At 38.4% G+C, this 24,521-nt stretch overlaps 1 protein-coding gene across 1 annotated transcript in view; it reads right to left on the reverse strand.

The window, feature by feature from the left end:
• Positions 1–24,521, reverse strand: part of stk10 (serine/threonine kinase 10) — a 68,099-nt gene that overhangs the window by 28,688 nt on the left and 14,890 nt on the right. Inside the window, exons 2-5 of the mRNA XM_041801328.1 lie at positions 19,300–19,464; positions 7,217–7,265; positions 6,334–6,483; positions 2,773–2,845 (exon numbers count right to left, since the gene is read on the reverse strand). Of these exons, the coding sequence (XP_041657262.1) occupies positions 2,773–2,845; positions 6,334–6,483; positions 7,217–7,265; positions 19,300–19,464 (437 nt within the window). The remainder of the gene's footprint in view (positions 1–2,772; positions 2,846–6,333; positions 6,484–7,216; positions 7,266–19,299; positions 19,465–24,521) is intronic.

A 24,521-nucleotide genomic window follows, 5' to 3' on the forward strand; every position in this document is an offset into this window, starting at 1 on the left:
TAGTTCTTGTTCTAGATATGAAAGAGAAGATAAAGGCTCCAATACTATTTATCTAAAAATAACAGAGCTTTTAAAGATTTCAGCACTACAGATCAATAGTTTGTGGTACAGCAGTATCTATGACAGTTATATGTGGGCAGAGGCAGGAAATGACTTGGTGATGATCACTGCAGGATGATAAGGAGGGCTTGTACTCTCTTGCTCACTGTTTGCATGTGTCAACATGGAGCATGCTCCACCTGGTCAGACTGTGTTTGCTGACAATCTGCATAATGACTCCATGACCCAAAATCTCAGATTTACCCAAGTGCAATAAAAAAATCTTCCTTTTTTTAATAAATCAGTGCCATTCAGAGAAAGAAATAAAACAAAAAGGCCATGTTTTCTTTTTAGATCAACCACTATTGTGAAAAATAAAGGCACAGCCTTTCTTCTTGAGCAGGGAGGTTGTCCTGATGGATGATAACCTATTCTAGTGAATGATTAACAAGCCGTAGCTCTCCTCACACAGGGGATTACAGCATGGAACAAGGTTCAATGTGACTCAAACTTCAAGGGTACCTTTACAATTTGTCTAGCTATGGAGGCTCGGCTGTTGTGACAACAATGAAAGATAAAAGTCCTGAGATGATTTATGGGTTGAGTGTGTGCGTGTATACACAACATTATGCTCTTTCATGAATAAAAGAGGAGCTATGGCTTTCAGGATAGCTGTTCTCAACAAGCATTTACCAATGGCTCACATACAGGGATTCAAGTCAACTGTTGGTTTGGATATCACGGTAATGGCCCTTGATAATTCAAATTTAACTGTACACAGTACAGGTTGTCTGCAATCACGTGATCCTGAATGTCTGTTAGGTCAGGAAGTGAGGGACAGCCATTAGGAATGAATGGGAACGGAGGAAAGTTCGAACTTAAAAGTTCTAAATGGACCTTTATGCAGTAATAATCATCAGAAAATTTCTGTATACACTGTAAACAATCCATACAATTTACAAATATGTGTTTTTTAGCACCGTCTATTTAGATAAGGGGAGTCTTGAGGAATCTTCTGAGCCAAGAAGCTAGCTAAGCCTCTTTAACAAATAAAAAAAATCCTCGTTTTGTCACAAGCATGATTGTAATTGAAACAGTGACATACTATCAACCAAATAAACCTTTGCATTGACCGAGAGATGAAGAACCCTTCGTGAACGAGCCTGTGCTACAAAATAGCTCTTTTACGTTAGCCGGGGTAGCTAGCTCCCTTACCAGTGCAAGTTTCCTTTCCCCATCCTTTGTTGTTATTTACTCAACATTTAAAAATCCAAACTATGACCAAATGAAGAGCCATTTGGGAGCCAAACAACCAGCTCTACTGAGCTTAATGTGCTAAACCATGGCAAAACTGTACTGAACCAAACTGGACCGCTTCATGGAAACGTACAATACATGAGTGTTGTGTGACACCGCTTGTCCAGGCTTTAGACAGATTTTTTTTTTTAAACTCCTGCCTGCTGCTGTTTCTTTAATTTTCTTTTTATTTTTTTATTTTTTTTACTTTACACAAAAGTAGCATAAGAATTAAGAATGTATATATTTTAGCACTTTTCAAAGCTTGGCGTAGTCGTCAACAGATCAAAGTAGCCTTTTTGGCATCTGCCTATATTCTAAGCCTTATCTAACTACTTCATCAAGCAGCACTCTTAGGACAGGGGTGTCCAAACTTCTTCCACAGAGGGCCATATACAGAAATACATTAGGATGGTGGGGCCACTTTAATAATCCTCACCATTAAGATTTCAAAGTTAGTAAGACTAATCCAATGCAAGTTAATACATGCCTAGTGATTGAGTATGCCTAAATGGCTAGTTAATGGCTAGTTAATGGCTGACAGGGCAAACAGACAGTCATTTTCAGGATTTTGGGGAGCCAAACAGATTTCAGGGGGCCAAGGTAAGCCCTGACTACCACTGTCTCTGCCCCTGAAAAGTTACAACTATTTGCTGTGATAATCCATCAGGACGTTATTAATCAAGACATCTTCTTGTCTAAATGTTTTTTTTTACAGATTTAACATGGTAGCATGCCTTGCTCTGAAAACAAGAAGTACTATACAATTAAGCACAATCTTCATGTTTTAATGTGGTCCATATTTCATTTTATCTCTAGAATTTGATGCAGGCCGATCAAAAATGGTCCATGGACTGCATTAGGTCCCCGGGCCATAGTTTGGACACCCCTGACTTAGGAGATATAACTGAAGTTTAATGGGTAAAAATCCTGCACACTGCTCCTGTTCTGCATCATCATTTATTTTGTCAAATGTGCACACTGGGCAAAAGGTCAAGAGAGAGAGTGATTTCCACTGGTAAAGCTCAAGAAAACACACTAATTTTTTGGAGAATTATTTTTCAACTAAATTCCTAGAAAAGAAAAAAAAACCCATAAGAGTTAACGTTATATTTCCTGCCCTTCTCATGTAAAGCTGCTTTTATTCTTATTAACAGAAGTAATGACAGCCAGATGTGTGCGCACAAAGCCATGAGTGTAGGGTAGGGTAAGGTATATGCTGTGCTATGCTTTCATGTTAGGTTATGAATCTCCAGATGTGAATACAAATGTAAAACCAATCAAATTCTAAAATTAGCTGTGCAATATCTGAAACACAGATCAGAAAATATTAAAACAATTTGAATAAAATATTTCTTTTTTATTTTGTTAATAGACCCTTAGTTATGAGGCTGCTGTGTGGGTAAATGACGTAGTGTGACGTCTCAGTATACTCACCAGTATGGTGTTCCAATGAAAGAATCTCTTCTTTGTAAGGTTTTGGTGTTTTTTGCAGACACTCCAAAATCCGCTACAGGAGTAAACACAGAAAAAAAAGAAAGAATAACATGAAATAGGTGAAAGAAGTTCCCCAAAGGCATTCCCTAGTAGAAGGGAGTTGAGCCAGTTCAAAAACTTCCATCAGACAGATACTTTGTAGACTTTAAAACTGTCATGACTTTGTAATGAGCACATGTACAAAGACAGAATTTATAGCAGGCCTGTTTCCCCAAACAAGCTACCCCTCGTTCCCCGGCTTGGCCTTCAGATTACAGGGCTGTTGTTTTCACATTTTTCTCTGGAAGAAGTAAGGATATTACGTGCCACACATAATATCGTGCCAGGGTTAAGAAGTGTTTGGCAGGGACCTGGGGTTTTTACTCACAAGGAAGCAGGCTGACTGCTTCAATTACAAACTGGCATGTTCTATTACGGGGACTTAAGTGACTGTCTCGGTTTGAAAGACTACAATTCAAATGTTTTTGACTTCCTGGTTAAACGTATCATTTGGACGGTCGCAGCCTAAACTTTAGCAGGAAGAAGTTCTACTTCCTACAAAGACAAAAATCTCAAAAGACAGGAATGTTTTGCTGATGTCAAACCAGTGTGAACTAAAGGGTCAATCACACTCTTTTTCCCCTGAAATCCCCTGTGAAACCCTCTCTGACTGTCATTTTGTGTTGGGATCTTTATAGCTAAAAACTGTGATATGATCAAATACATATCTTAAAAATTATGTTTTGCCGCTTGTTTTGAACTTCTTTGCCTTTGTTATTGATCCTTGTGTGAGCAAATAAGAAGAGGGGGACAATGACAGATTTTTGGGGGTTCTGGAGGAACATGATGTTTAACGCCATGTGTCAGAGGTGGATTTAATACATTTGGTTGACCAAAAAAAAAGTTAATGGCTGCTTTCATTCAGTCAAACAGGTTTGGAGGCTGTAAATGAGTCTGTGTCATGACTTAATGAGTTTAAAGAGGCAACTCCCTGTGATTATGCTGAATCAAACTGTGGCGTGTATGGGAGGAATATCAGGCAGAAAAGGGGACTTTACCAGGAAGTAGAAGTCCAAATCAAAGAGCGCATCGGCTAACAAAATGTGTCATTTGAAAAGGGTGGATTTCTATTAAAGATATGGATTACTATTCCATGAAAATAAAATTAAATTAAATAAACTAAAGCAAGCTAAGAAGAAAGGTCTCCAGCCCTGTGTTACTGAGATTTACTCTGTACTCAGGGTTTTTGGTTTTTTGGTCACGACTGAGTGCAAAATGACAGGGAGCCAAATACGGTAAAGAAAGTAAAACAACACGAAAGCAAAACAGAGACAGTTATTTTTGTTTTTATTCTTGAGGATCAGAATGCCAGGCAGACAGAAAAAAACGGCCTTTCGGCATTTCCTTTAATGACACTTACATAAAGACAATTTACATTTAAATATATCTATGATCCAAGGTCCCCCCTCTGGAAATGACACTTTAATCTAAAACACACAGGCAGTTGGGATGGATCCACCAAACCAGCTGTGTAATGTGAGGAATGCGGAGAACTCTTAAAAATCCAATAAAATGAAAATACGCAAAAATTCAGAGCATGCCGTTTTCCCACGCAACGCCTGCTTATGATCCTCCTACAGCGCCACAGGAGGGGACTGGGCCCCTAACTGTGTGTGTGTGTGTGTGTGTGTGTGTGTGTGAGAGTGTAAATGTTTGACCGCAGCATCCATGTAAGCCAAAGAAACAACACTGGAGCACCAGGAAAACCTGTAACAACCAATGAGAATTTGTGTTTTGTATGGAAAATTAGTTCAGTCTATATTATTTTGGCTGTGAGATGTTTTTTTCTTTGTAAGGTTGAATGAAATCTCTTCTTTGCATGTAGCCTAAATCCTAACCTGTGCAACTTGCTTTGTTTTTTCTGTCTATGGCACTATTGGTGAAAGGTGTGGACTGCAGGCAGGCCGGATTCTTCTACTGCAAATGCTATTATGAGAGATGTGGTTTAGCATCGTCTTGCTGAAATATGCAAGGCCTTCCCTGAAAGAGAGGTTATCTGGATGGGAGCATATGTTGCTCTAAAAACCTCTGTGTACTTTCCAGCATTGATAGTACCACAATAGGCACTAATGCAACCTCATATCATTAGAGATGCAGGCTTTAGAAATGTGTGCTGACAACAAGCTGGATGGTCCCTCTCCTCTTTAGTCCACAGGACACAGCATCCATGTCTTCTGTTCTTTTTAATGTAAATTTCGGTTCCTCTGACCACTGAACAGTTTTTCCTTTTGCCTCAGTCTGTTTTAATGAGTTCTGGCCCAGAGAACACGGGGACGTTTCTGGATCTTGTTGACCTCTGGCTTCTTCTTTGCATGCATTTGACAGACAATGATGTCTGGAAGTGTTACTGAGTCCATGCAGTGATTTCATGTAAAGAATCATGCCTGTTTTAAATTCAGTGCTGCCTGAGGACTTGAAGAGCATCCAATATTGACCTTTGACCTTGTCCCTTGCCCAGAGAGATTTCTCCAAATTATCTGAATCTTTTGACGACATTATGTACAGCAGCTGGTGGGGTATTCAAAGTCTTTATGATTTTACCTTGAGGAACCTTTTTTGGGAGATTGTTTTACAATCTTTTGACAGATTTGTAAACAACTGCCTCTCTTAGATACTCTGTTTATACCCAGTCATGTTACTGACCTGTTGCTAGTTAACCTAATTAGTTGCAAAACATTCCTCTGGCTGTTTTTCAACTTTTGTTCTCCCATCACTACTTTTTTTTTTAGATGCGTTGGTACCATCGGATTTAAAATAAGATAATATTTTTTATGACTTGCTCAAATGTCTCAGTTTCATCATCTGATATGTTGTTAATGTTCTATTGTGAGTAAAATATGTGTTTGAGATTTACCAATCATTGCATTCTATTTTTACTTCCATTTTACATTTTACATTTTAGTCATGTAACACTAACTGCCAGCTTCACCAAAATAAATGAGAAAAACACCCAGTTCCATAGGCAAACACCATCAATCATTCAACGATGGACAGTGACAGCAGATCAGTGCTGAGATTGATTAATTGATATTATCAAAAAAGTGTCATCCTCTAAGAGACAGGATGTTTTGTTGTCCCTTGGCTTACCCATTAAAACTTCATCAAACTTCGGAGGTCATACATGACAAATGCATGTCTTGGAGCAAAAACAAACAAAGTTTTAAGACTCAAATCTTCCTTTTGACCACGTGTTGAGCATCTCATAATATCTCAACATGTTGACCAATTATAGACTTGGACATAATTGGATTGTGTAAAAAAATTAAATAAAAATTGTAGTAAGTATTGCATTTTAAATTACCACATCTTCGCACGGAACGATATTGTATTTTTATTAGAATGTGTTACTTAACAGTATGATGCAAAAAGAAGTCACTGTCAAGGATGACTTGCTTATAATGATAAATATTAACTTAAGAGAACAAAACAAGCACATAAAACTACCACAACATAATTCCTCACCGAGTTTGATGTCCCCGTCCAGCATGAGGAGGACATTCCCGGCCTTCAGGTCTCTGTGGATGATCTTCATTCTGTGCAGGTAAACCAGGGCTTCCAACATCTGACGACAAACCACCTTAATCTGCGGCTCTGTCAGCCCACGATCCAGCTCTGAGGATCATTTAGAGATAAAAACAGGGTTAGGTGTAGAGGGATGATAAAAAAAAAAAAAAAAAAAAAAAACAGGAGTGATAATGAGCGCTGTGAGACGACAACACTGTAATATAGATTTAGCCCATTCTATAGTCAACGTGTGTACAGTCACAGACACAGAAAGTCTGCAGAACTGATCTGCTGTGGGAACTCTATGAGAGAAAACAGAGAAAGAAAACCTGTGAGGATATAATGAAGTCTTTCAGATTATGTTTCTGGATATGTAAACCCAGATCAGAGAAGACTTCACACATCAGAGGCAGTCCTGCCCTGCAGACTTTATTCTGCTGTGCCTGTGTTTGGCTAGCTGCAGAGGAGCTACAGACAGATATGAGCATGTGGATTACCCAGTAAAAACACACCAGGGGGGTTTCCCACACTGAAGGACTTGACTTCTTCTGACTGCCTTCAGAAGCAATCACGGCTGAAATAGTGAAGTCTTAATACATGTTTACATTTTGTGTAATTAACAATATTGTATTAAATTCTGTTTCTATTGTTGATTAAAGAAAAGCAGGAAAAGCAGGATTTAATGCTTCCTAACACCTAAAAGTCAGAGCTGAAGGGACAAGTTTAGCCACGTCTCTGCTGCAGATGAAGATCTCAACTCTTGTGAGCAGGGGGAAGGAGGAGCATTCATAAAAATATATAAAGAGCAAAAAGAGAGAAAGAGAGGGAGGGAGAGGCTTACCTAACATCGTGGCATCCACAGCACCTCCAGGGCAGAACTCGATCATGATCTAGGGAAAGAAGGCGAGAGGTTAAACTCAGCTCTGCCTGATGATTATGTAGCTCAAACAGCCAGCCGTAAACCTGAGTAATCTACCATATATGCAAATCTTACATTTATGTCTTGTACCATTTTAATAAACCTAAAACTCTAAACATTTGCTATTGTGCAGTGTCTTTAAGCACTAGGCTCAACTGTTTTTGCTCCAACCAGCATCATTTGAAAACAGATGTAAACCATAAAGCTTTGACACTTACACCTGAAGGTATAAACAGCAGGAGAGTTTTACTCGTGACTAAAAACTGTAAGTAAGAATCACCTTGGCTGTAAATCAAGGGTACACAGTATGGCCTTACCCTGCATTGGCTTTATGTTAGAAAAGTGTGTTTGACCAAATACATTAAAATAAAAGTCTCTAAGTTCTTAAAAAAAAAGTCGAGATACGTATCTAACACATCACAGTTGTCAGAAGCATTCCTATGAAAATCATGGCTAACCAAAGAAAATGTCTAGATTTTTTAGATTTTCAGATACTGAATCACAAGAATGAGCAGGATGGACGGACAGACAGATGGACAGGCTAGAGAACAGATGGACAAACAGACCCCCAAAAACAAATGCCCCAGCCTCAGCTATTTTTGGTGTAGATGCACAGAAACTCAGAGAAACAGAGTTTCAAAATCAGTCTGAAGAGCACTAAATATGTATTTTTTCTTGGTTGTATTCATATGAGATATACTATATATTGCCAAAAGTATTCGCTCATCTGCACTGACTCGCATATGAACTTAAGTGACATTCCATTCTTGATCCATAGGGCCTAATAAGATGACGGTCCACCCTTTGCAGCTATAACAGCTTCAACTCTTATGGGAAGGCTTTCCACAAGGTTTAGGAGTGTGTTTGGAGTGTGTTTTGGATTTTGCTTTGTGCACTGGTGCACAGTCATGTTGGAACAAGAAGGGGCCATCCCCAAACCTTTCCCACAAAGTTGGGAGCATGGAATTGTCCAAAATCTCTTGGTATGCTGAAGCATTCAGAGTTCCTTTCACTGGAACTAAGGGGCCAAGCCCAGCTACTGAAAAACAACCACACCATAATCTCCCCCACACCAAACTTTGCACTTGGCACAATGAATAAATAATAAATTTGATCTGAGTAATCTCAATAGAGCTCTCTCACTCTCTTTCAATTATACCACTTTTATAATTAAAACATGACAACACATTTTTTAAACTTCATAAAAAATTCTGGAAAATTTAACACAGAGGTCACACAGACTTAACATACTCACAGGCATAAAAGCCATACAAAATGTCAGTTACACTATCTAAGTGCCAGTTTAACTCAGTTGGTAGAAGAGGTGTCCATATACAGAGGCTTTAGTACCAGTCTTGGCATGTGTTTTGTGCTTTCCTCAGTCTCTCTCTCTGCATATCTCCTGTCTCTTTTTGACTAACCTATTTAATAAAGACAAAAAGCCTAAAAATAATGAAAGAAAAAGGCAGTTACATTATCTAACCCATCGTTATCTGTAAATGATCACATGCCAGCATGAAATGGGTCAAGTAAGGATCTTTTAAATTTAGTAAAACTAGAGTTATTTAGCTGGAATGTTTAGCTTTCAAAACTTTATTAATTTGAACAAAGGTAATACGGACCAAAACAGTGTTACACCAAATTGTATTAGTACAAAACTTAAAGTATAATTTTAAATTTATAGCTCACCTTTGGTCTAATTTAACTCTAGGCAGTGAGAAGTCTTAAGGGTAAGAGACATAAATATAGGAGTAAACAGGTTTAACATATAACATAACATATTTGGTAAAAAAAAAAAAAAAAAGAATTTCAATTGGAAAAAGGTTGAATCTGGTGGACTACAGTAAAAATGTCATATATCACTACTTTTCTTCAAAATGAAATCCTGACATTACAGAATGCATGTTTTTATACTGCAATGGCATTGAGATCAAGAAATGTGGTTTTAATGGAAGTCAATGAGGCATTTTTGCCTCGAAGGTGTCCAGAGGGTAGTAAAATTGAGGAGCGCACAAGGGTTAAGGTCCATAAGAAGGTTTACAATACAGGTTTACAATCTGTACTTTTTAATTATACTAGTCATTTACAAAAAGGTTATATCATTCTTAAAAACAGTATAAAAAGTACAGGAACGCAACATTTTTTGCCAATCTTTATAAAAGGTAAGTAAAAAGGATAAGGAGTACATTAGATTTCTATTGTTTGCCACTTCATTAGGTACACCTTTCTTGTACCAAGTTTGATCTTCTTTCACTTTTAGAACTGAGTTATTTCTTTTAACATAGATTTAACAAGATGCAACAATGGAAACACTTTGGGGATTTTGGTCCATGTTGGCGCGATAGCATCACATAGATTCTGCAGATTTGTTTCCAACACATCAGTGATGCAAATCTTCTCTTCCATCACGTACTAAAGATGATTTGGTGGATTTAGATCTGGTGGCTGTTGATGTTCATGAAACCAGTTTGAGATGATCTGAGCTTAGTGACAAATGTCATGTACTAAGTAGGTTTCTGCCTTTGCATCACTTGAAGTAGAAGAGGAAAAAGATGAATTTGTTGTTGCAGTCTTACTGGTATATCATCACTACCCCCAGAGCTCCCCCTGCTCTCCATCAGTCAAACACTTCCTGACATCTGTGGTCAGGGAAGAAAGTACACACTCGCTTTGTAAGAGAACAGCTGGATTCATACTGGAGAGTGCGATAAACTGTCAGGCTGCGACTAAACACAAGCTGCCAAGTGAACAACACCCATTCAACAGTCACATGAAAACACAGAAAAAAGAGCAGAGTATCTAAACGATGTCTTGTTGGCAACAGAAACTTCCACCATTCACATTTCATTTCCTCCTCGTACAGTTTCTCTCTGACATGCACAAACATGACGTCCATGCAAACAGACAAGAGAAACTCCACAGGATTTATTCTAACTCTGAGCAGTATTTTCTGACACACAAGGCTTGTGTAATGATGATCATCCTGTGATAACAAATGGTCAAGGGTCAGCCACAGGTGGCGTGCAGCATACCTGCTGTGTGATGTCACTCTTATTTAATCAATGCTTGCTAAGATAACATGGTTAAAGCAGCAAGCTGGCACTGGACAGGGTGTGGAGTTTCAGTTCAGACAAGACACACAGGAATTATAGCACAATAGAAGCACACATACAACAGGCACAGACCAATACAAAAACTATGCATACCTTCACATACACACTCACATGAAGACACACACTTTTAGAAGATGAGTAATGTCAGTGTTGGCATTCAGGAAAACAATATTCCTTGGTGATGTTTGGATAGACAAACTGATTGAATAGGTTTTTGTTGCGCAGTTGTCTTTTTTGTCATGGTCTATTCTCAACATGAGGTTTATTCGACTTGCTCTTTAGCCAAACTTTATTTTTATGGAGATAGAAACAATACAAATAGAAAAGACAGACCTACTTGTGGGGGTAATTTAGGTTAAAGATAATGCTCATACTTTAAAAGCCTCCTCTGCAATAAGGTTGGTCCATTTAACCATGGGGAATCAGTGGCAGTAGCTACAAGCAGCTTTTATTTTTTTTAAGAAGAGCAAGGACTGCATTTTAAGCATTTTTTGGTAGAAAAGATGTTTTTGCTCTTCTCTTGATTGGCTTCGGCATGAGTTTGATTCACCAACTGGCTCCACTGATAGTGAAAAATGATACAGGGAGCCTGTGGAGCCCATGTAATGCCATTTACTCACCAGGACTACAGATGCCTACTACTTCATATGTTTTGTTGCTCTGATTGTCCCGCAATGACTGTGATGGAAAGAATACTTGTCTAATTATCCAACAAGTTTTAAAAAGGTTCTGCCCTTCCCAATCACTGTGTATGGGCTGTTGTCCAGATAAATGTGAAATCTATTCCATGCTATGAATATGTGAAATCGTAGCTTGGTATCAATATTTATATCAGAATAAATTCATTTGTAAATGTTGGCATATTGGACACTGGCAAAAATCCATGTCATGCAGGTCATGCATCCCTAACCTTGCAAAGCAGATGGATTCACCCGTTTCCATGTTTCTTACTGGTGAATCCATCTTGGAATCCACCAAGAACAGCATTGAGTTGTTTTCTTTTCAAAAATGACAAAACTCAGGTACTGACATGTCTACAGTCACCATGGTTCGCATTATGCAGCTATCTATGGAGTTTATTCGTCGGTAGCGCCACACTTCAGTTTGAAGCTACAATGTCGCATATTTTGTCGCTCTGATTGGCCCGTAATGATGTGAAAGACAGAACGTTCATCCAAGGATGCTCAAAGATGGTCTCTCTGCTGTGCTGCAGCACACTGCACGGGTTTGTCTACACCCCATTATTGCCACACACTGTCGGTTGCACCACACCCTGACCTGCACCGGGGTGCGAGGGCCCTTCAGTGCTGCTTGCAGCCCCAGTTATATGTTGTAACTGTTGTAACTAGGGCTGTCAAAATTGTTGAGTTAATGCAGATTAATCCATCATCATGACTAATCTGATAAAAAAATTTAACGTAATTAACCCATCTACAGTGCAGAATGACTCAAAATCCCTGAAACGTCTCTGGCAATGCATTTCGGGCAGTTTGTCCAAGTTACCGTCGAGCATGCTGCCATGCATGCGCAAACGGGCCATTGATCCGGTAGTGACCAACCAACTCGATATGGAAGACGCTAAATGGCACGTTGGCCCTCTCGATGGGAAATCTGAGTACAAAAAAAACCAAGATGGACCAGTACAACACATCCTGCAAGAAGGAGTTTTCTTTTCACCAAAGCACTTCCAGCTTAAAATACCACATTAATGCGAAGCATACGTTCGTCGGGATTCTGCTAGCACTTTGGCTAATGTGTCACCAAGCTTGCAACAAACCATCCTCACTGAACATCGGGGTCTCAGTAAGATTAATACAGATTAAAAATGAATAGTATTTAATCATGATTAATCGAAATTAATCCACAGCAACCCTGTGATTAATCTGATTAAAAATTTTAATTGTTTGACAGCATTAGTTATAATGGTTAAAATTATATCAAATATATCATATCAAATTCAGGTTAAAAAAAGAAAAAAAGAAAAAAAAAATCACCTCGTTGGGGACCAGTTTAATCCATACAGGTTCCTTACTGTGCCTGTTTGGTAGTCTAAATGATCCTAAAATAAACTAAACTAAACAAGCTTTTTGAAGCACTAATACATTTTAGGCTCATCACGTCATACTTAAAAAAATTATTGAGACGATCAGCGCGCACCTGCCTTTGATCTCCATGGTCCTGGCGCAGTAACTCTTTAATGGCAAATTGGAAAATAAATATAAATGACAATGAAAGAAATAAAGTGTTGGCACCAAACATTTCCTGGGAGAGGATCCCTAAAACCCCAAATATGGCACAATCTTATGTAATTATCTAACTTCCTTTCCTTGTAACTTTAAGAAGTATAAGTTGTCATCAGAACTTCATTGCACTTTGTAAAATATATTTTCTTTAGAGTACCTGTTAATACCAATTCTTAATATAAAAGTAGTTCATTTAAGGGGCTCAGCTTCTTTTCTAATTAGTCTAGTACTACTTCTCTTAAAAAAAGCAAAAGTGACTGATTAAAAAAAATGCAATATTTCTTATTAGAGTACTCGATTAATTGTCAGAAGGATTGATAGAGTACTCGACTACAAAAAGAATCTATTACTGCAGCCCTAATTACATCACACTGTTTGGTAAATGAAAATGAAATAAGACTGTCCCATTTATGTAACTTAAGATTAAATAAGGAAAATGGTCACATATTTCAGCTCTTTCCTATTCAGCATCACCACAAACTAAAACATCCATTCTTTTCAATTTCTTCCCTGTTAAACATAAACTGTCCTTCAGTCGACACAGACCGCACAGCCCAACCTAAACAGCTGTACATTACACTCAGTGCCAGCAGTAACTGGTTTGTGTTTTCCATCAGAGTCTCTGCAGCCTGCCTGCAGGATGCCTGGTGACGTGTTGAGCTGCTGCGCAGAAGAATGTGCCCCAACTGGTCAGGCTGCATGTGAAGCATACCCGCTATGGGCTGAGCACGTCTGCACACACAGGCTTTCTCAATTGGTCTAAAACTCACCCATATACACAGTCAAAGAAAAACCCCAAAAACCATCAGACAGACACAAACTGCTTTTTGAAAAGTCAACATATGTTTTTAGACCATGTCTACCAGCCTAAGTGCATCGGTAGCTGTATGTAATTGGCTGATCAGATATTTACAGTAATAAGCAGCTTAAGAGGTGTACCTAATAAAGTGATCAGTGAGTGTATAATATTTAACAAATTGGCCACAGTCCATAAAATCCTCAAGCATTTTAAAAATAGAGTAAACCTGTCTGACACGGCAGTGTTCCTGAAACTCTCTGTACCTTCAAAGTGATTTTCCACCTCTTTATGACCTAAATACTACAACACAGAACAAAAGAAGAGTAATGACCATATAAAACATGAATCAAAAAGATCTGCTGTTCACACTGTGACGCTCTATGAACATGACTCATGCCCCAGTGATCTGTGTATATAAGGTGTTGCCAACTAACATACAACACCCCAGCTTCAATCGATCTGCTTCCCCTCTGTCATCATAAATCTCCTGGCAACCAGTCAATGCCATCATTGCGTTTGCAAATAATGACAAAGACCAAATAGCTAGACAATTAAGAGACAAAGTGTTGCTGTGTTTAAAAAAAACAACCAGGGATACTACAGCAAAACAGGCTCTTGAAGAAATTATACACCCCTAAAATACTTGTAACCTTAGCTAACTGCCCCAACCCAATGTGTTACTAAATATTATGAACTCTTCCCTAAGAAAGTTCTACTGGGCGGCCTGTGTAAATCTAATCTCACCCTCGGGCCACCACAACTCAGCCAGCTGGGAGTCTGAGGGTGAAGGAGACATAAATATAGAAGGAAACAGGTTTCACTAAATGCTACTCACAGGAAGTAAGGTTCCTCCACCTGTACAACCTACACATTTTGATATTTTTTTGAAAATGTCTCACTTAGGAGAATGCAATAGAACAATGGAGGGTGAACACAAGAAGGTCTGTATGGGTGGGTTAGGGCATAATAGTAATGGCAGTATGTCCTTGTCCTGACTTGTTGTGTAATAAAATCAGAAAATTTGCTGGTTCCTCGAACTGATATTTTCACTGAAAAAGGTTGTTACTAAAGACATTTCCTTACAAGTTTGATTTACCATGTCACGAACTTCATGAATCCTCACGGTGAATATGTTCAGAAATTAAACTTAATAAAAGGGTAAACTGACATACTTTAGGACATATAAACAACAATACAGAAGACCCATTTAAAATTTGACAAAAGCAAAGTTACCTCCCGGAAAGTGAGTCTTCAAGAATAGTCCATCAGAATTTGAGTGATAGCATATATGTGAAGTAGGGCTGAGCGATATATCGAGTACACTCGATGTATCCCGGCTTTTGCCACCCACGATGAATAAAATGACTATTCATCAGCACAGATAATGGACTAATATAACCACAGCTGTGAGCCTGAATGGAGGACTAGACTGCAGGGTTTTGGCCATTTACTGCATGCATGATTGGTGAGTTTTGTGTAGGTTTGCTTCACCGTTAATGACGGAAATAATCATTTTATAGTCAGCAATAGTAAACATAACATAGAAAACATTTCAGGACTTTCCATACACTGTAAAAGACTGAGTATTTCATGATTTATGTATTTTTGATTTATTAGTAAAAGACTAAATGAAGTCCTTTTCAAAATAAAACTGCTAAATTAAACTTTATATTGATTTTTACTTTCTGCAAACAATTTTATTTAAAAATCCAATGGAGCAGTCTATGTTTATCACCAAATTAGTGTCATTTGGGGCTGAATTAAATACAGCTGCTGAGAGGCAATTTCAAAGTATCGCGGTATATATGATGTATCAGGATATAGCAAAAATATATCTGGATGTCAATTTTAGGCCATATCGCCCAGCCCTGATGTGAAGAAGGTAGAGCACAAAGTGAAACTACATGGCTAGATATAACTATAGGTTCACTTTACAGTGAGTTTTTTGGCATCTATTAACCTTTCCAATAAGTTTTAAAATTATGAGTCTACATTCTCTTCAGTGTTCATTGTCTCTTTCTTATCTGCTTTTAGTGCCCTCCTCCCTCTCTCATTCTTCCATCATTTTCCTCAGCACGCTGATGTCAGCGGTTCTGCCACAATGTTAAAGGCCCTCTTTTTCTCACGCTGGGTCCGACTGCCCATTCCAGCCTAAAGAGCAGATTGTTCCTGGTGGGGAACAAACAGCCCTTCTTTTACTGTCTCTCTCTCTCTCTCCCTGCCTTCTTTTTTATATTTCTCTCTGACTCTGTAGAGCAGTATGGGTGGGTTGCCACAAGAATGTACCGCCTTGACCCTGTCCAGTGTACCCAGTCTGTGGTTACTGGGGCCTAACCCATCACCAAAAGGCTAAATGTTGCAGTTTTAAAAACCTTAAATCAGGCATATTTTTAACCCAAAGCCGCTGCAAGCAAAATAGTTTACTTTCTAAATTGCATTGTCCATCAGCTTCCTTGTAGTTTTTGTATTCCGAGCATAAAAATTAACCTTATTAGACACACTTCACTTTTAATTTTGTTGTTGTGGTACTAAAACAGGTAACACTATCGGTTGATTTTTACTCAGTTAAAAAAAAAAGACACTGAGAATTCTAGTATCAACCTTATAAAACATGATAATGTGGTATTCACGGTCCAATTCTGGTGTTGTGATAACCCTAAATACGGTAAATATGAGTGAAATCTAGTTATACAATAGGAAGTGAGGGAGTAAAGCCAAATACTGACATTCTAAAGCCCCACATACACAGGAAGCAAGTGGTTACAACGATGCAGTATGGAAAATTTGTACATGCAACTTACAGCCACATACTAATGCAGTGTTACAGTCTGTGGCATTGATTGATGGCTGAGCCTTCACTTTCTGGACCAAGGAATTCAAGCTATGGGCAAATAAACCATGGCTAACTCTGCTGTGGGGCTTTGGCTTTATGTCTGTGTGTGTAGAAGCAAAGACCCCAGGTTCAGGACATGTCATTAAAGTTTTGCTTATGTTTTCTTGAGTTTAAGGTTATAATGCTTAAGATTTACACCAAACCTATTCACATACCATATAAGGTTACAATGTTTCTACATATCCATACAGCGTGTTTACACCATGGCTATCTGTGCATGCAGTGATTTTCTCCATTCCCATGCAGGATTTGTTTTCATTAGCTTAACATGATTCCCGTATTAGCAAACAATGTATATAGTGTAGTCTAATCTTATTGATAACTCCCTGACTGTTTGTTCTCTTAACAACATGTAACAACTGTATCATGTTACTGCTAATGCAGGCTGAACACCATACTGAAGCTTCACATTAAAAACCCTCAGCCTGTGAAATGTGAAAAGATTTTTAAAAAGTGGGACTGAGTAAGATCAGTCCTCAAATGTGTCACTGGCATTTTTTGTGAGAAACATTTAGAACCACAAGGAGGAGGATTTAAGACATATATGATTTCTCAGCATTCAACCAACTTCAATGTGACCTGCTTTTGTCGGAGGACTACTTTCACTATCACTAGCACCTGACTGTGTACTGTTTTGTCAGTGTTTTCTGTAGCATATACTTGCAGCAAATGCATAAGTGTTCCAAAAATAAACAACATACTTAATAATTAGGGCCTGAGCACGGACCTCAGAGTGAAGACCCTATTGAAGCTAAATAAAGTCTTATCTTTGATTAGTATTCTAGCAAATAAATTGCTCATTTGGAGTCCTTAACATACCCCAAAACTCACCAAATTTTACAGATGCTTCAATTCTGGTGAATGTAAGTATTCTAGTGCTTTTATGCACAGGGGTCTGACTATCTTTTTTTTTGGGCCCCTCAACATACAGTAGTTTAACTACATCTATGAAAATTGATACACATGAATCATTTAAAAGTAATACACTGTCTTTTAAAGATATGTACAGGAAGTGGCATTATTAAGGAAAAATTTTACAATTTTTTAACATTTTACAGGCTGCAAATTTTAATGAACTAGTCCTGAGGATGTCATCTAATGGACTACAGAATTATTTTTGCTTATTCTAGACAGGTCTGAGATCTTTACTTATCAAAAGCTTCAGCAGACAGGGCCACAATCTGGCCCCAATGTTTGAATTATCATTTTTTCCTCCTGCATCACTTCAAACAATCAGCCCCTGCACACCATTTAACCTAGCCTTATGATTTTTGGCCTGCATAGGGATTGTCATGACACCTACAGAAAACTGTCTTGGGCCCATACCAAAATCCCAACAGGAAGTCCACTGGCTTCCCCTTAGTTTCAAAATAAGACCTTTTTAGGGTGCAAAATGACTTTGATCTATAATAACTTTTGGAAAGATTATTCTTTGCTCTTAAGCAAGATCAACAGTATCACACAGAGCATGCCTACATTCAAACATTTCATCAAAGCACCCCCTACTGGCAACAGGAAGTGACAATAATGGACCATTTGTTTATTCCTTTTATTGCGCTGAAGCTATCAAGCTAAGATTTTGAGCTGTAGTCCTGAATACTGCTCCACAACACAAACATGTGTCACTGAAGGTTACCTCACTGGTGGCATTTCGATATCTCACCAACTCACAGGAAGTTGGTATAACTCTAATATTAAACATCTGATTTGCTTCATATGTCACATGTATAATGAAGGTCTGCCACTCTACACATTCAAACATTAATTTCATGGTTTTGCTGTAGTGCCACCTTCTGTAAGAATCAATTAATTTCACCTGATAGACATATCCGTCCCGGCCTGATCATTTCTATGTATGACCATCTTGCTTTGTCATACTGCCACCTACTGCTGAAGGCCAGTGCTACCTCATATAAAAAGTGCAATATGCTCATTATTTTTTATTCAATGACAGCTCTGGGAGGACCTATGTGGTCTCACATCCCTGACGTGCATCGGGGTGCAAGGGCCCCTCAGTGCTGCTTGCAGCACTAGTTCTCATTTTCATAACTAAAGATAAAAAAAACACTAGGAAGTAGAGGGAAAGTGAACTTAATTCACTTATTCCTAATGATATCCCTGAATTAAAAGACACCACTAGATCAAAATCTTATGTTTACACTCGAATGACAAGCAGAGGGGAAGAGAAAACACTCATACAACTATCTTTAGTAAAATCCCTGCTGTAATTCCTCAGAAATTTAAGGTCGAGCCCCAGCATGAGGTCACTATTATTTTACTTGGCCAGACTAAATGAGAGATTACAGAGGGAGTTGAAAAGTTTACACTTGACCCAGTGTGGAGAGGAAAAATAACAGGAGAGGAGGAAACGTTGAACTGAAATCAATCCTGGGTTTTGCTGTAACATCAGGGTGAGGATCAACTCATTTCTGGTGTATTATGTCATCCCTGGGGGTTTATGTCGTCTCCATTTAAGCAATCGTTTCTCTTTTCTTATCTTTGTTTCTCAACTGACACTTTATATGGAGAAGTTGAGATTTTGTTGCATTCAATAACAAGGCAGTGATAACTCGAAAGGTCTCACAAGCTTGTCCAAACATTTGGCTATAAGTTCTGTTGTAGCTGATCGTCTTGTTCTGTTTGGAAAGATGCAAAGAAAACCTCACAATACATCCTGTGATGTTGTAAACTAAAGATAATGTCTTTTAGGGACATAATGCATTACCAGTAGCATTGCATCTGTTCGTTTAAGCACATGGACCAAGTTTTCCAGTTTTGCTCGTATACCTTTTTTCCTCATTGTTTTTAATTAGTTTAAAATACACAAACAGTTGTATGGTGTTTTCTATGGTTTGTAGGGGGCTTGTTCACTAGCGTTCAGTAAAGAGAGGATGAAAAAGAAAGAAAAGCATTGTGAAGTCTGGGTTTTACTCTGACCAGATGTTTGTGGTACCTACCCACAACGTGTTGTCATGGTAAAATGCATCAAGCAGCTTGACAATGTAGCGGTGGTCACATTTAGCCAGGATGTCGATTTCAACCATGTAGTCCTCCAGCTCCTCCTCGGATTTTGTTTCAATCTGTTTGGCTGCAGCCAAAACTCCCGTCTCCTTGTTCCTGGCCTGAAAGATAGAAAAATAAAATATTAAATTTAGGATACATGATTGTGAGTAGGCATATAAAATGATTGCTTTTTGCGTTTATGTGACTCTTTTTATGACATTTCTTTCTCACATAAAAGTTAAGTAAGGCCTATAAGTGAAAAGGGTTCCACTTCACTTGAAAGCTTTTTGAACAACTTACATGCGAGAAAGCATAAACAGAGAAGATAATGTGTGTGGCTATGTGATATAAACAATGTATGGACAAAATGCCTCATTTATATGAACTAAACATGGAAATTATTAAAATCAAACAACCAATATAAATCTACATACTGAATACCATGCTAGGATTTCCCCAAATAAGAAGTGGGCTTAAAAATCTGTTTATTGTGCTTCCTGTTCGTCATTTTCCCTCAACCATCCAAACTCTTCCACCCTGTTCTGCAACCAAAATGTAAAGACTCACTGCACAGCAATTAAAATGTTGACTAACTAACATATAAAGACAAAACAGGAAACTCCCCACCCTCTCTGAGCAACTGGGGAAAAGAAGAACCACAAGAACCTACAAGTATCAGTGCGGCTACACAAGGACACACACAGACACTGGATTCCTAGAAATCCTGAGTAATAAAGGGAACTGAACGTAAACATGGATGGATTGTGTTTGAGTCACTCTGGGTGTTCTGATGCTTTCCAGAACAAGCAGAGTGAAAACAAGGAACAAAAAAACACCATATGTTTGTTTTTGTTAAAGGGACAGAATGTTGTGAATGCTGACTGATTGGATAATATGGGTTAATGTGACAATGATGTGAGAATGCAGGCAAAACCTCACATGCAGAGCTGAGAATGTCAGAGCAAGGCTGATTCCAGTCAATCTGGGACTTAAAACACAGAAAAAACAGTAAAACTGTTGGTATCCAAGCTGCACAATTATCTGATGTGTAAATTTTGCATTGACAGCTACAGTCTCATTAGATTAGAACAGATTAGATTAGATTAGATTAGATTAGATTAGATTAGATTAGATTAGATTACATGCTGTTTGCAATAAGAGATGGAGATTAAAGATTGACACTGATACCCTCCTTAACCCCCCAAAACCCGAGCTTTTCTTGGACTTTATTTTTAGCTTCCCCCACTTATTTTGGATAAATGGGATGTAATAAGTATAAAATCTAAGCTTTGTCTTTGACCATGAGGTAGTTTTCACCAAAAATGTCTGCATATGAAGATAATAGGCATGTCTCATTGTACAACATAAAAAAATAACATTCCTTTACTTTTTGGAAGTTTGTTTTTTCCCGATGATGGACCACAAGAACTTGTTAAGGCCAAGTCAGAACAAAATTTCCACTAAAAGTTCTGGAGATCTTGGAAAATTTCCTTTGATATTATTAGAGATTTCTTTAAAAAAAATTAAAAGGATAAATAAAATAAAAAAGCCCACAGATTCCCCAGAATTTCCAAGACATTCCAAAAGATACCAAATGAAAGTTCTTAAAATGTTTAAAAATCACTTAAAATAAACCCAAAATGTCCTTAAATATTTCCTGAAAATTTTCATAACGTCTTTACTGGAAAAAAGGAGAAAATTTTAAATAAAAATTCCACTAATAATTCCTGAAAATTTTCAAGCCAATTCCCAAAAGTGTCAAAGCAAATTCCCCCTGAAATATGTAAATTAAATTTTCTCAAAATCCCATGAAAAATCCAAACATCCAAACATTTTCCAAAAAAAAAAAAGGAAAATTTCGATGGAAATTCCCTGCTCAAATTTCTGATCATACCCCCCTCCCCCCTCAAAAAAAAAAAAAAATCCCTGAAATTAAATTTACAGAGATGTCCTTCCCCCTTCAAAAAAACCTGATTAAGCACTATAAGATATATAATATCCCCCAAATTTTCAAGCAAATTCCCAAATATATCAATGCAAATGCCACCCAAAATTTCAAATCAAACTGCCCCAAAAATTACTAATTTTATTAAAATTCCTTCGAAAATTTGCAAATGAATTCCCCCAATACCAAACAATTTCCGGTGTAAATTCCCTGCAAAAATTTCAAATCAAATCCCCCCAAAAATACAAAAATACAAAAAAAAAAAAAATGCCACAACTTCCTCTGAAAGTATTTTAAAATTTCAGGTACCAGAAAAAAATACTGATCAAACACTTTAAGATATAAAAACATACCCCAAAAAAATTTTCAAGAAATTCCTGAAAGTTTCAGAGTAAAGTTCCCTGAGTTCAAGCAAATTTCTGAATCTTTTAAGGAAATTCTTAACAGTTATTGAGAAAAAATTCTAACATCAGAATTTACAACAATGTAATAGGAACGCTAAGATGTAACTATGTCCTCATATGTACATGGAGGATCTCAGGAGGTTAATGATACAAGTCCTCGTTGATAACGCCATTGATTAGAGATGTATCATTATTTGTATTTGTCCCAAACCAAATATCAAAGAACATTTTTTGTCTTCTGAACCACAGTGGTTTATCTGCATAACACCTGGGATCATTGCCCCTCAACACCATCATTCTTTGAGTAAAAATGAAACAAAAACAAAAAAAAAAAAAACACATGTAATGGAACAACGGCACCATAACTCAGTGTAAAAGTTGACACAAGTATGAGAAAACTTGTCTGGGCAGTAATATTTCATGGTGAGGAATGGAGGAGATACCATTGCGTATCTACGTATGTACGTAGAAATGTCCACCCATTGACCCGATAATACACGGCAGACTAAACAGCATGGTGGGGTCTAATGCCTCCACGCTTTACAGGGGCTGTGGGAAAACATCTGAATAAACAGAGCGGACCAAACTCAAAGCACAGTCTCTAGCTCTTCTCAGTCCCTAAAACTATGAGGGTGTGTGACTTTGTCAAACAGAACTGCCCCCCCCCCCCCAAACCAGAGTAACCCACAGTGTGAGTCAACAGGACGTCTCCTTCTGCCATCAAACCATCAGTCAGTTAGTTAACAAGCCTCAACAGAAAACAGAGACACCAGACGCTTTCACTTCCCTGCGAACATCTCAGCTTTCTGCTAGTCGCCCCCCCTCCTGCACCAACACACTCAGCCTCCACACTTTGGGATGATTTTCTCTAGAAGTGGCTCGACTTTGGAAGTGCATAGAGCTACTAGGCTAAGTTAGCTTTGTTGCTGCCAACATTGTTCAAGAAAAGGCCCTAAATGATTCAATAAACATTGCTGGCTTCAAATGCATGAAAGTTAAGGAGACATTTTGTATAAAATAATGCTGGCCAAGGATCTTAAGGCATGGTTTAAGAAATGCTCAGTGTAGACATTACGTAAGCATTTGGAAAGTGGGTGTTTTATACTAAACTGCAAATAAAAGAAAAACCTGTATATGGCTGAAACCAAGAGATTTCACTTTGTTCATGATTGTCTTTAAAACAGGAAAAAAAAAAGAAAAAATTATCCTAACAAAAACACAACCCAAGATAGATAGCAACCAGTTAGGAAGGGAATGCTAGCCAAACACACTAGAAGCTAAAATTTTTGGACTTTTACACTTATTCTTCCCGAACTTAATAAATGCTTGCCCAACAAGGAAGCTAGCAAACAGGCTAGTATAGTAGTCTCTGCAAGCTGGCTCACTCGACACAACGGTGACTGGTGATTGAATAATAGGTTGAGGTTATGACTTCACCTGATTGGAAGGCTGTTGGAAGGTGGGATGTGTCTTTTAGGCAGCTGCTGCCTTCCAGGCAAAGTTGAGGGCACAAAACACCAATGAGTGAGAATGCTGGCACCTAATATATAGCCTCAATCTGCTAGCCTTAAAGGGATATTTCAGGTTTTTTGAAGTTGGGTGGTGTGAGGTGCTTGGCTATAGCTGTAGCATTAGCCTCCAGTGATTTCTGTGTAATTTGATCCTGTTGTTATTACAAGCTCGGAGAGAGCTGGCGCATAGCGGCTGTAGATGAGAATGTGTTGTCCGCGTAAATTAACAAGTTTTATTAATAAATGGGCCAAGAAAATATGTTGGCTCGCCTGTGCGCTGTGTCAAAAACATACACAGCACTTAATTTCTCCCAAAAAATCCCCTCTGTGTCAGGCACTAATTTACGATGCAGCTTCTGCCATTTTGTATCCTTCCGCCTCCGAACACTGTTTACTACTCACACATCCGCCGGTCAGCTGTGTGGGTCTGCGAAATTCTTTAGGAATAATAACACCTCATCAAGCTAAAACAAAGATAACGAGCGATTTCGACATGAGTGATGATGATGTGCCGTTTACTCTGGATACAAGAGGATATCTGTATGAACCGGAGTACACTGAAGAAGAAATTAGACAGATGGATACAGACCTGACTTGTACAGCAGGCTGAAAGAGAGACCAGAGAACCTTCATTTGAAAGTTTAGAGCAGGAGAGATCCCGAGTTACCTGGTGTAGGTGTGGAAAATGCGAATCCATGCCAACCCATTCAGAGAGCTACTGTTGTCATAAGTGGGACTTAGTTGCGACACTTCTTCAGGACATTATTGAATCAGAGGATAGCGGCTCACAGACGCCTGCAGTCTGCATCACATCTCCATCTAGAATTCCCTGCCTAAACGCTGGCGTTTTGCCGACCTTCTTCAACTTTCCGAAGATAAATTGGAAAAACAGCTCCCACTTGAAGGGCCAAATGGAAATTTGTCATCCAGGTAAGCTTATGATGGTCACCTTTTTCCAACATATTTTCTTGGCCCATTTATTCGTAAAACTCATTAATTTACGCGGACAACACGTTCCCATCTACAGCCCCTATGCACCAGCTCTCTCCGAGCGCGTAACAACAACAGGATTAAATTACATGGAAATCACTGGAGGCTAATGCCACTATAGCCAAGCACCTCATACCACCCAACTTCAAAAAACGTGAAATATCCCTTTAAGCAGAATTCTTATTATTATAACGTTTTGCTTAGTTTCAAGACTGGTAGTCTGCTGGAACGACTGGCACAGACTTAAGTGACATCACTTGAGGCAAATCATGAGACCTATGTTGCACCACTCTTTGAAACCAGACAAGGAAACAGCCTAGCCTTAC

The sequence above is a fragment of the Cheilinus undulatus genome, linkage group 12 (assembly GCF_018320785.1).
Source record: "Cheilinus undulatus linkage group 12, ASM1832078v1, whole genome shotgun sequence".
Lineage (NCBI taxonomy): Eukaryota > Metazoa > Chordata > Actinopteri > Labriformes > Labridae > Cheilinus > Cheilinus undulatus.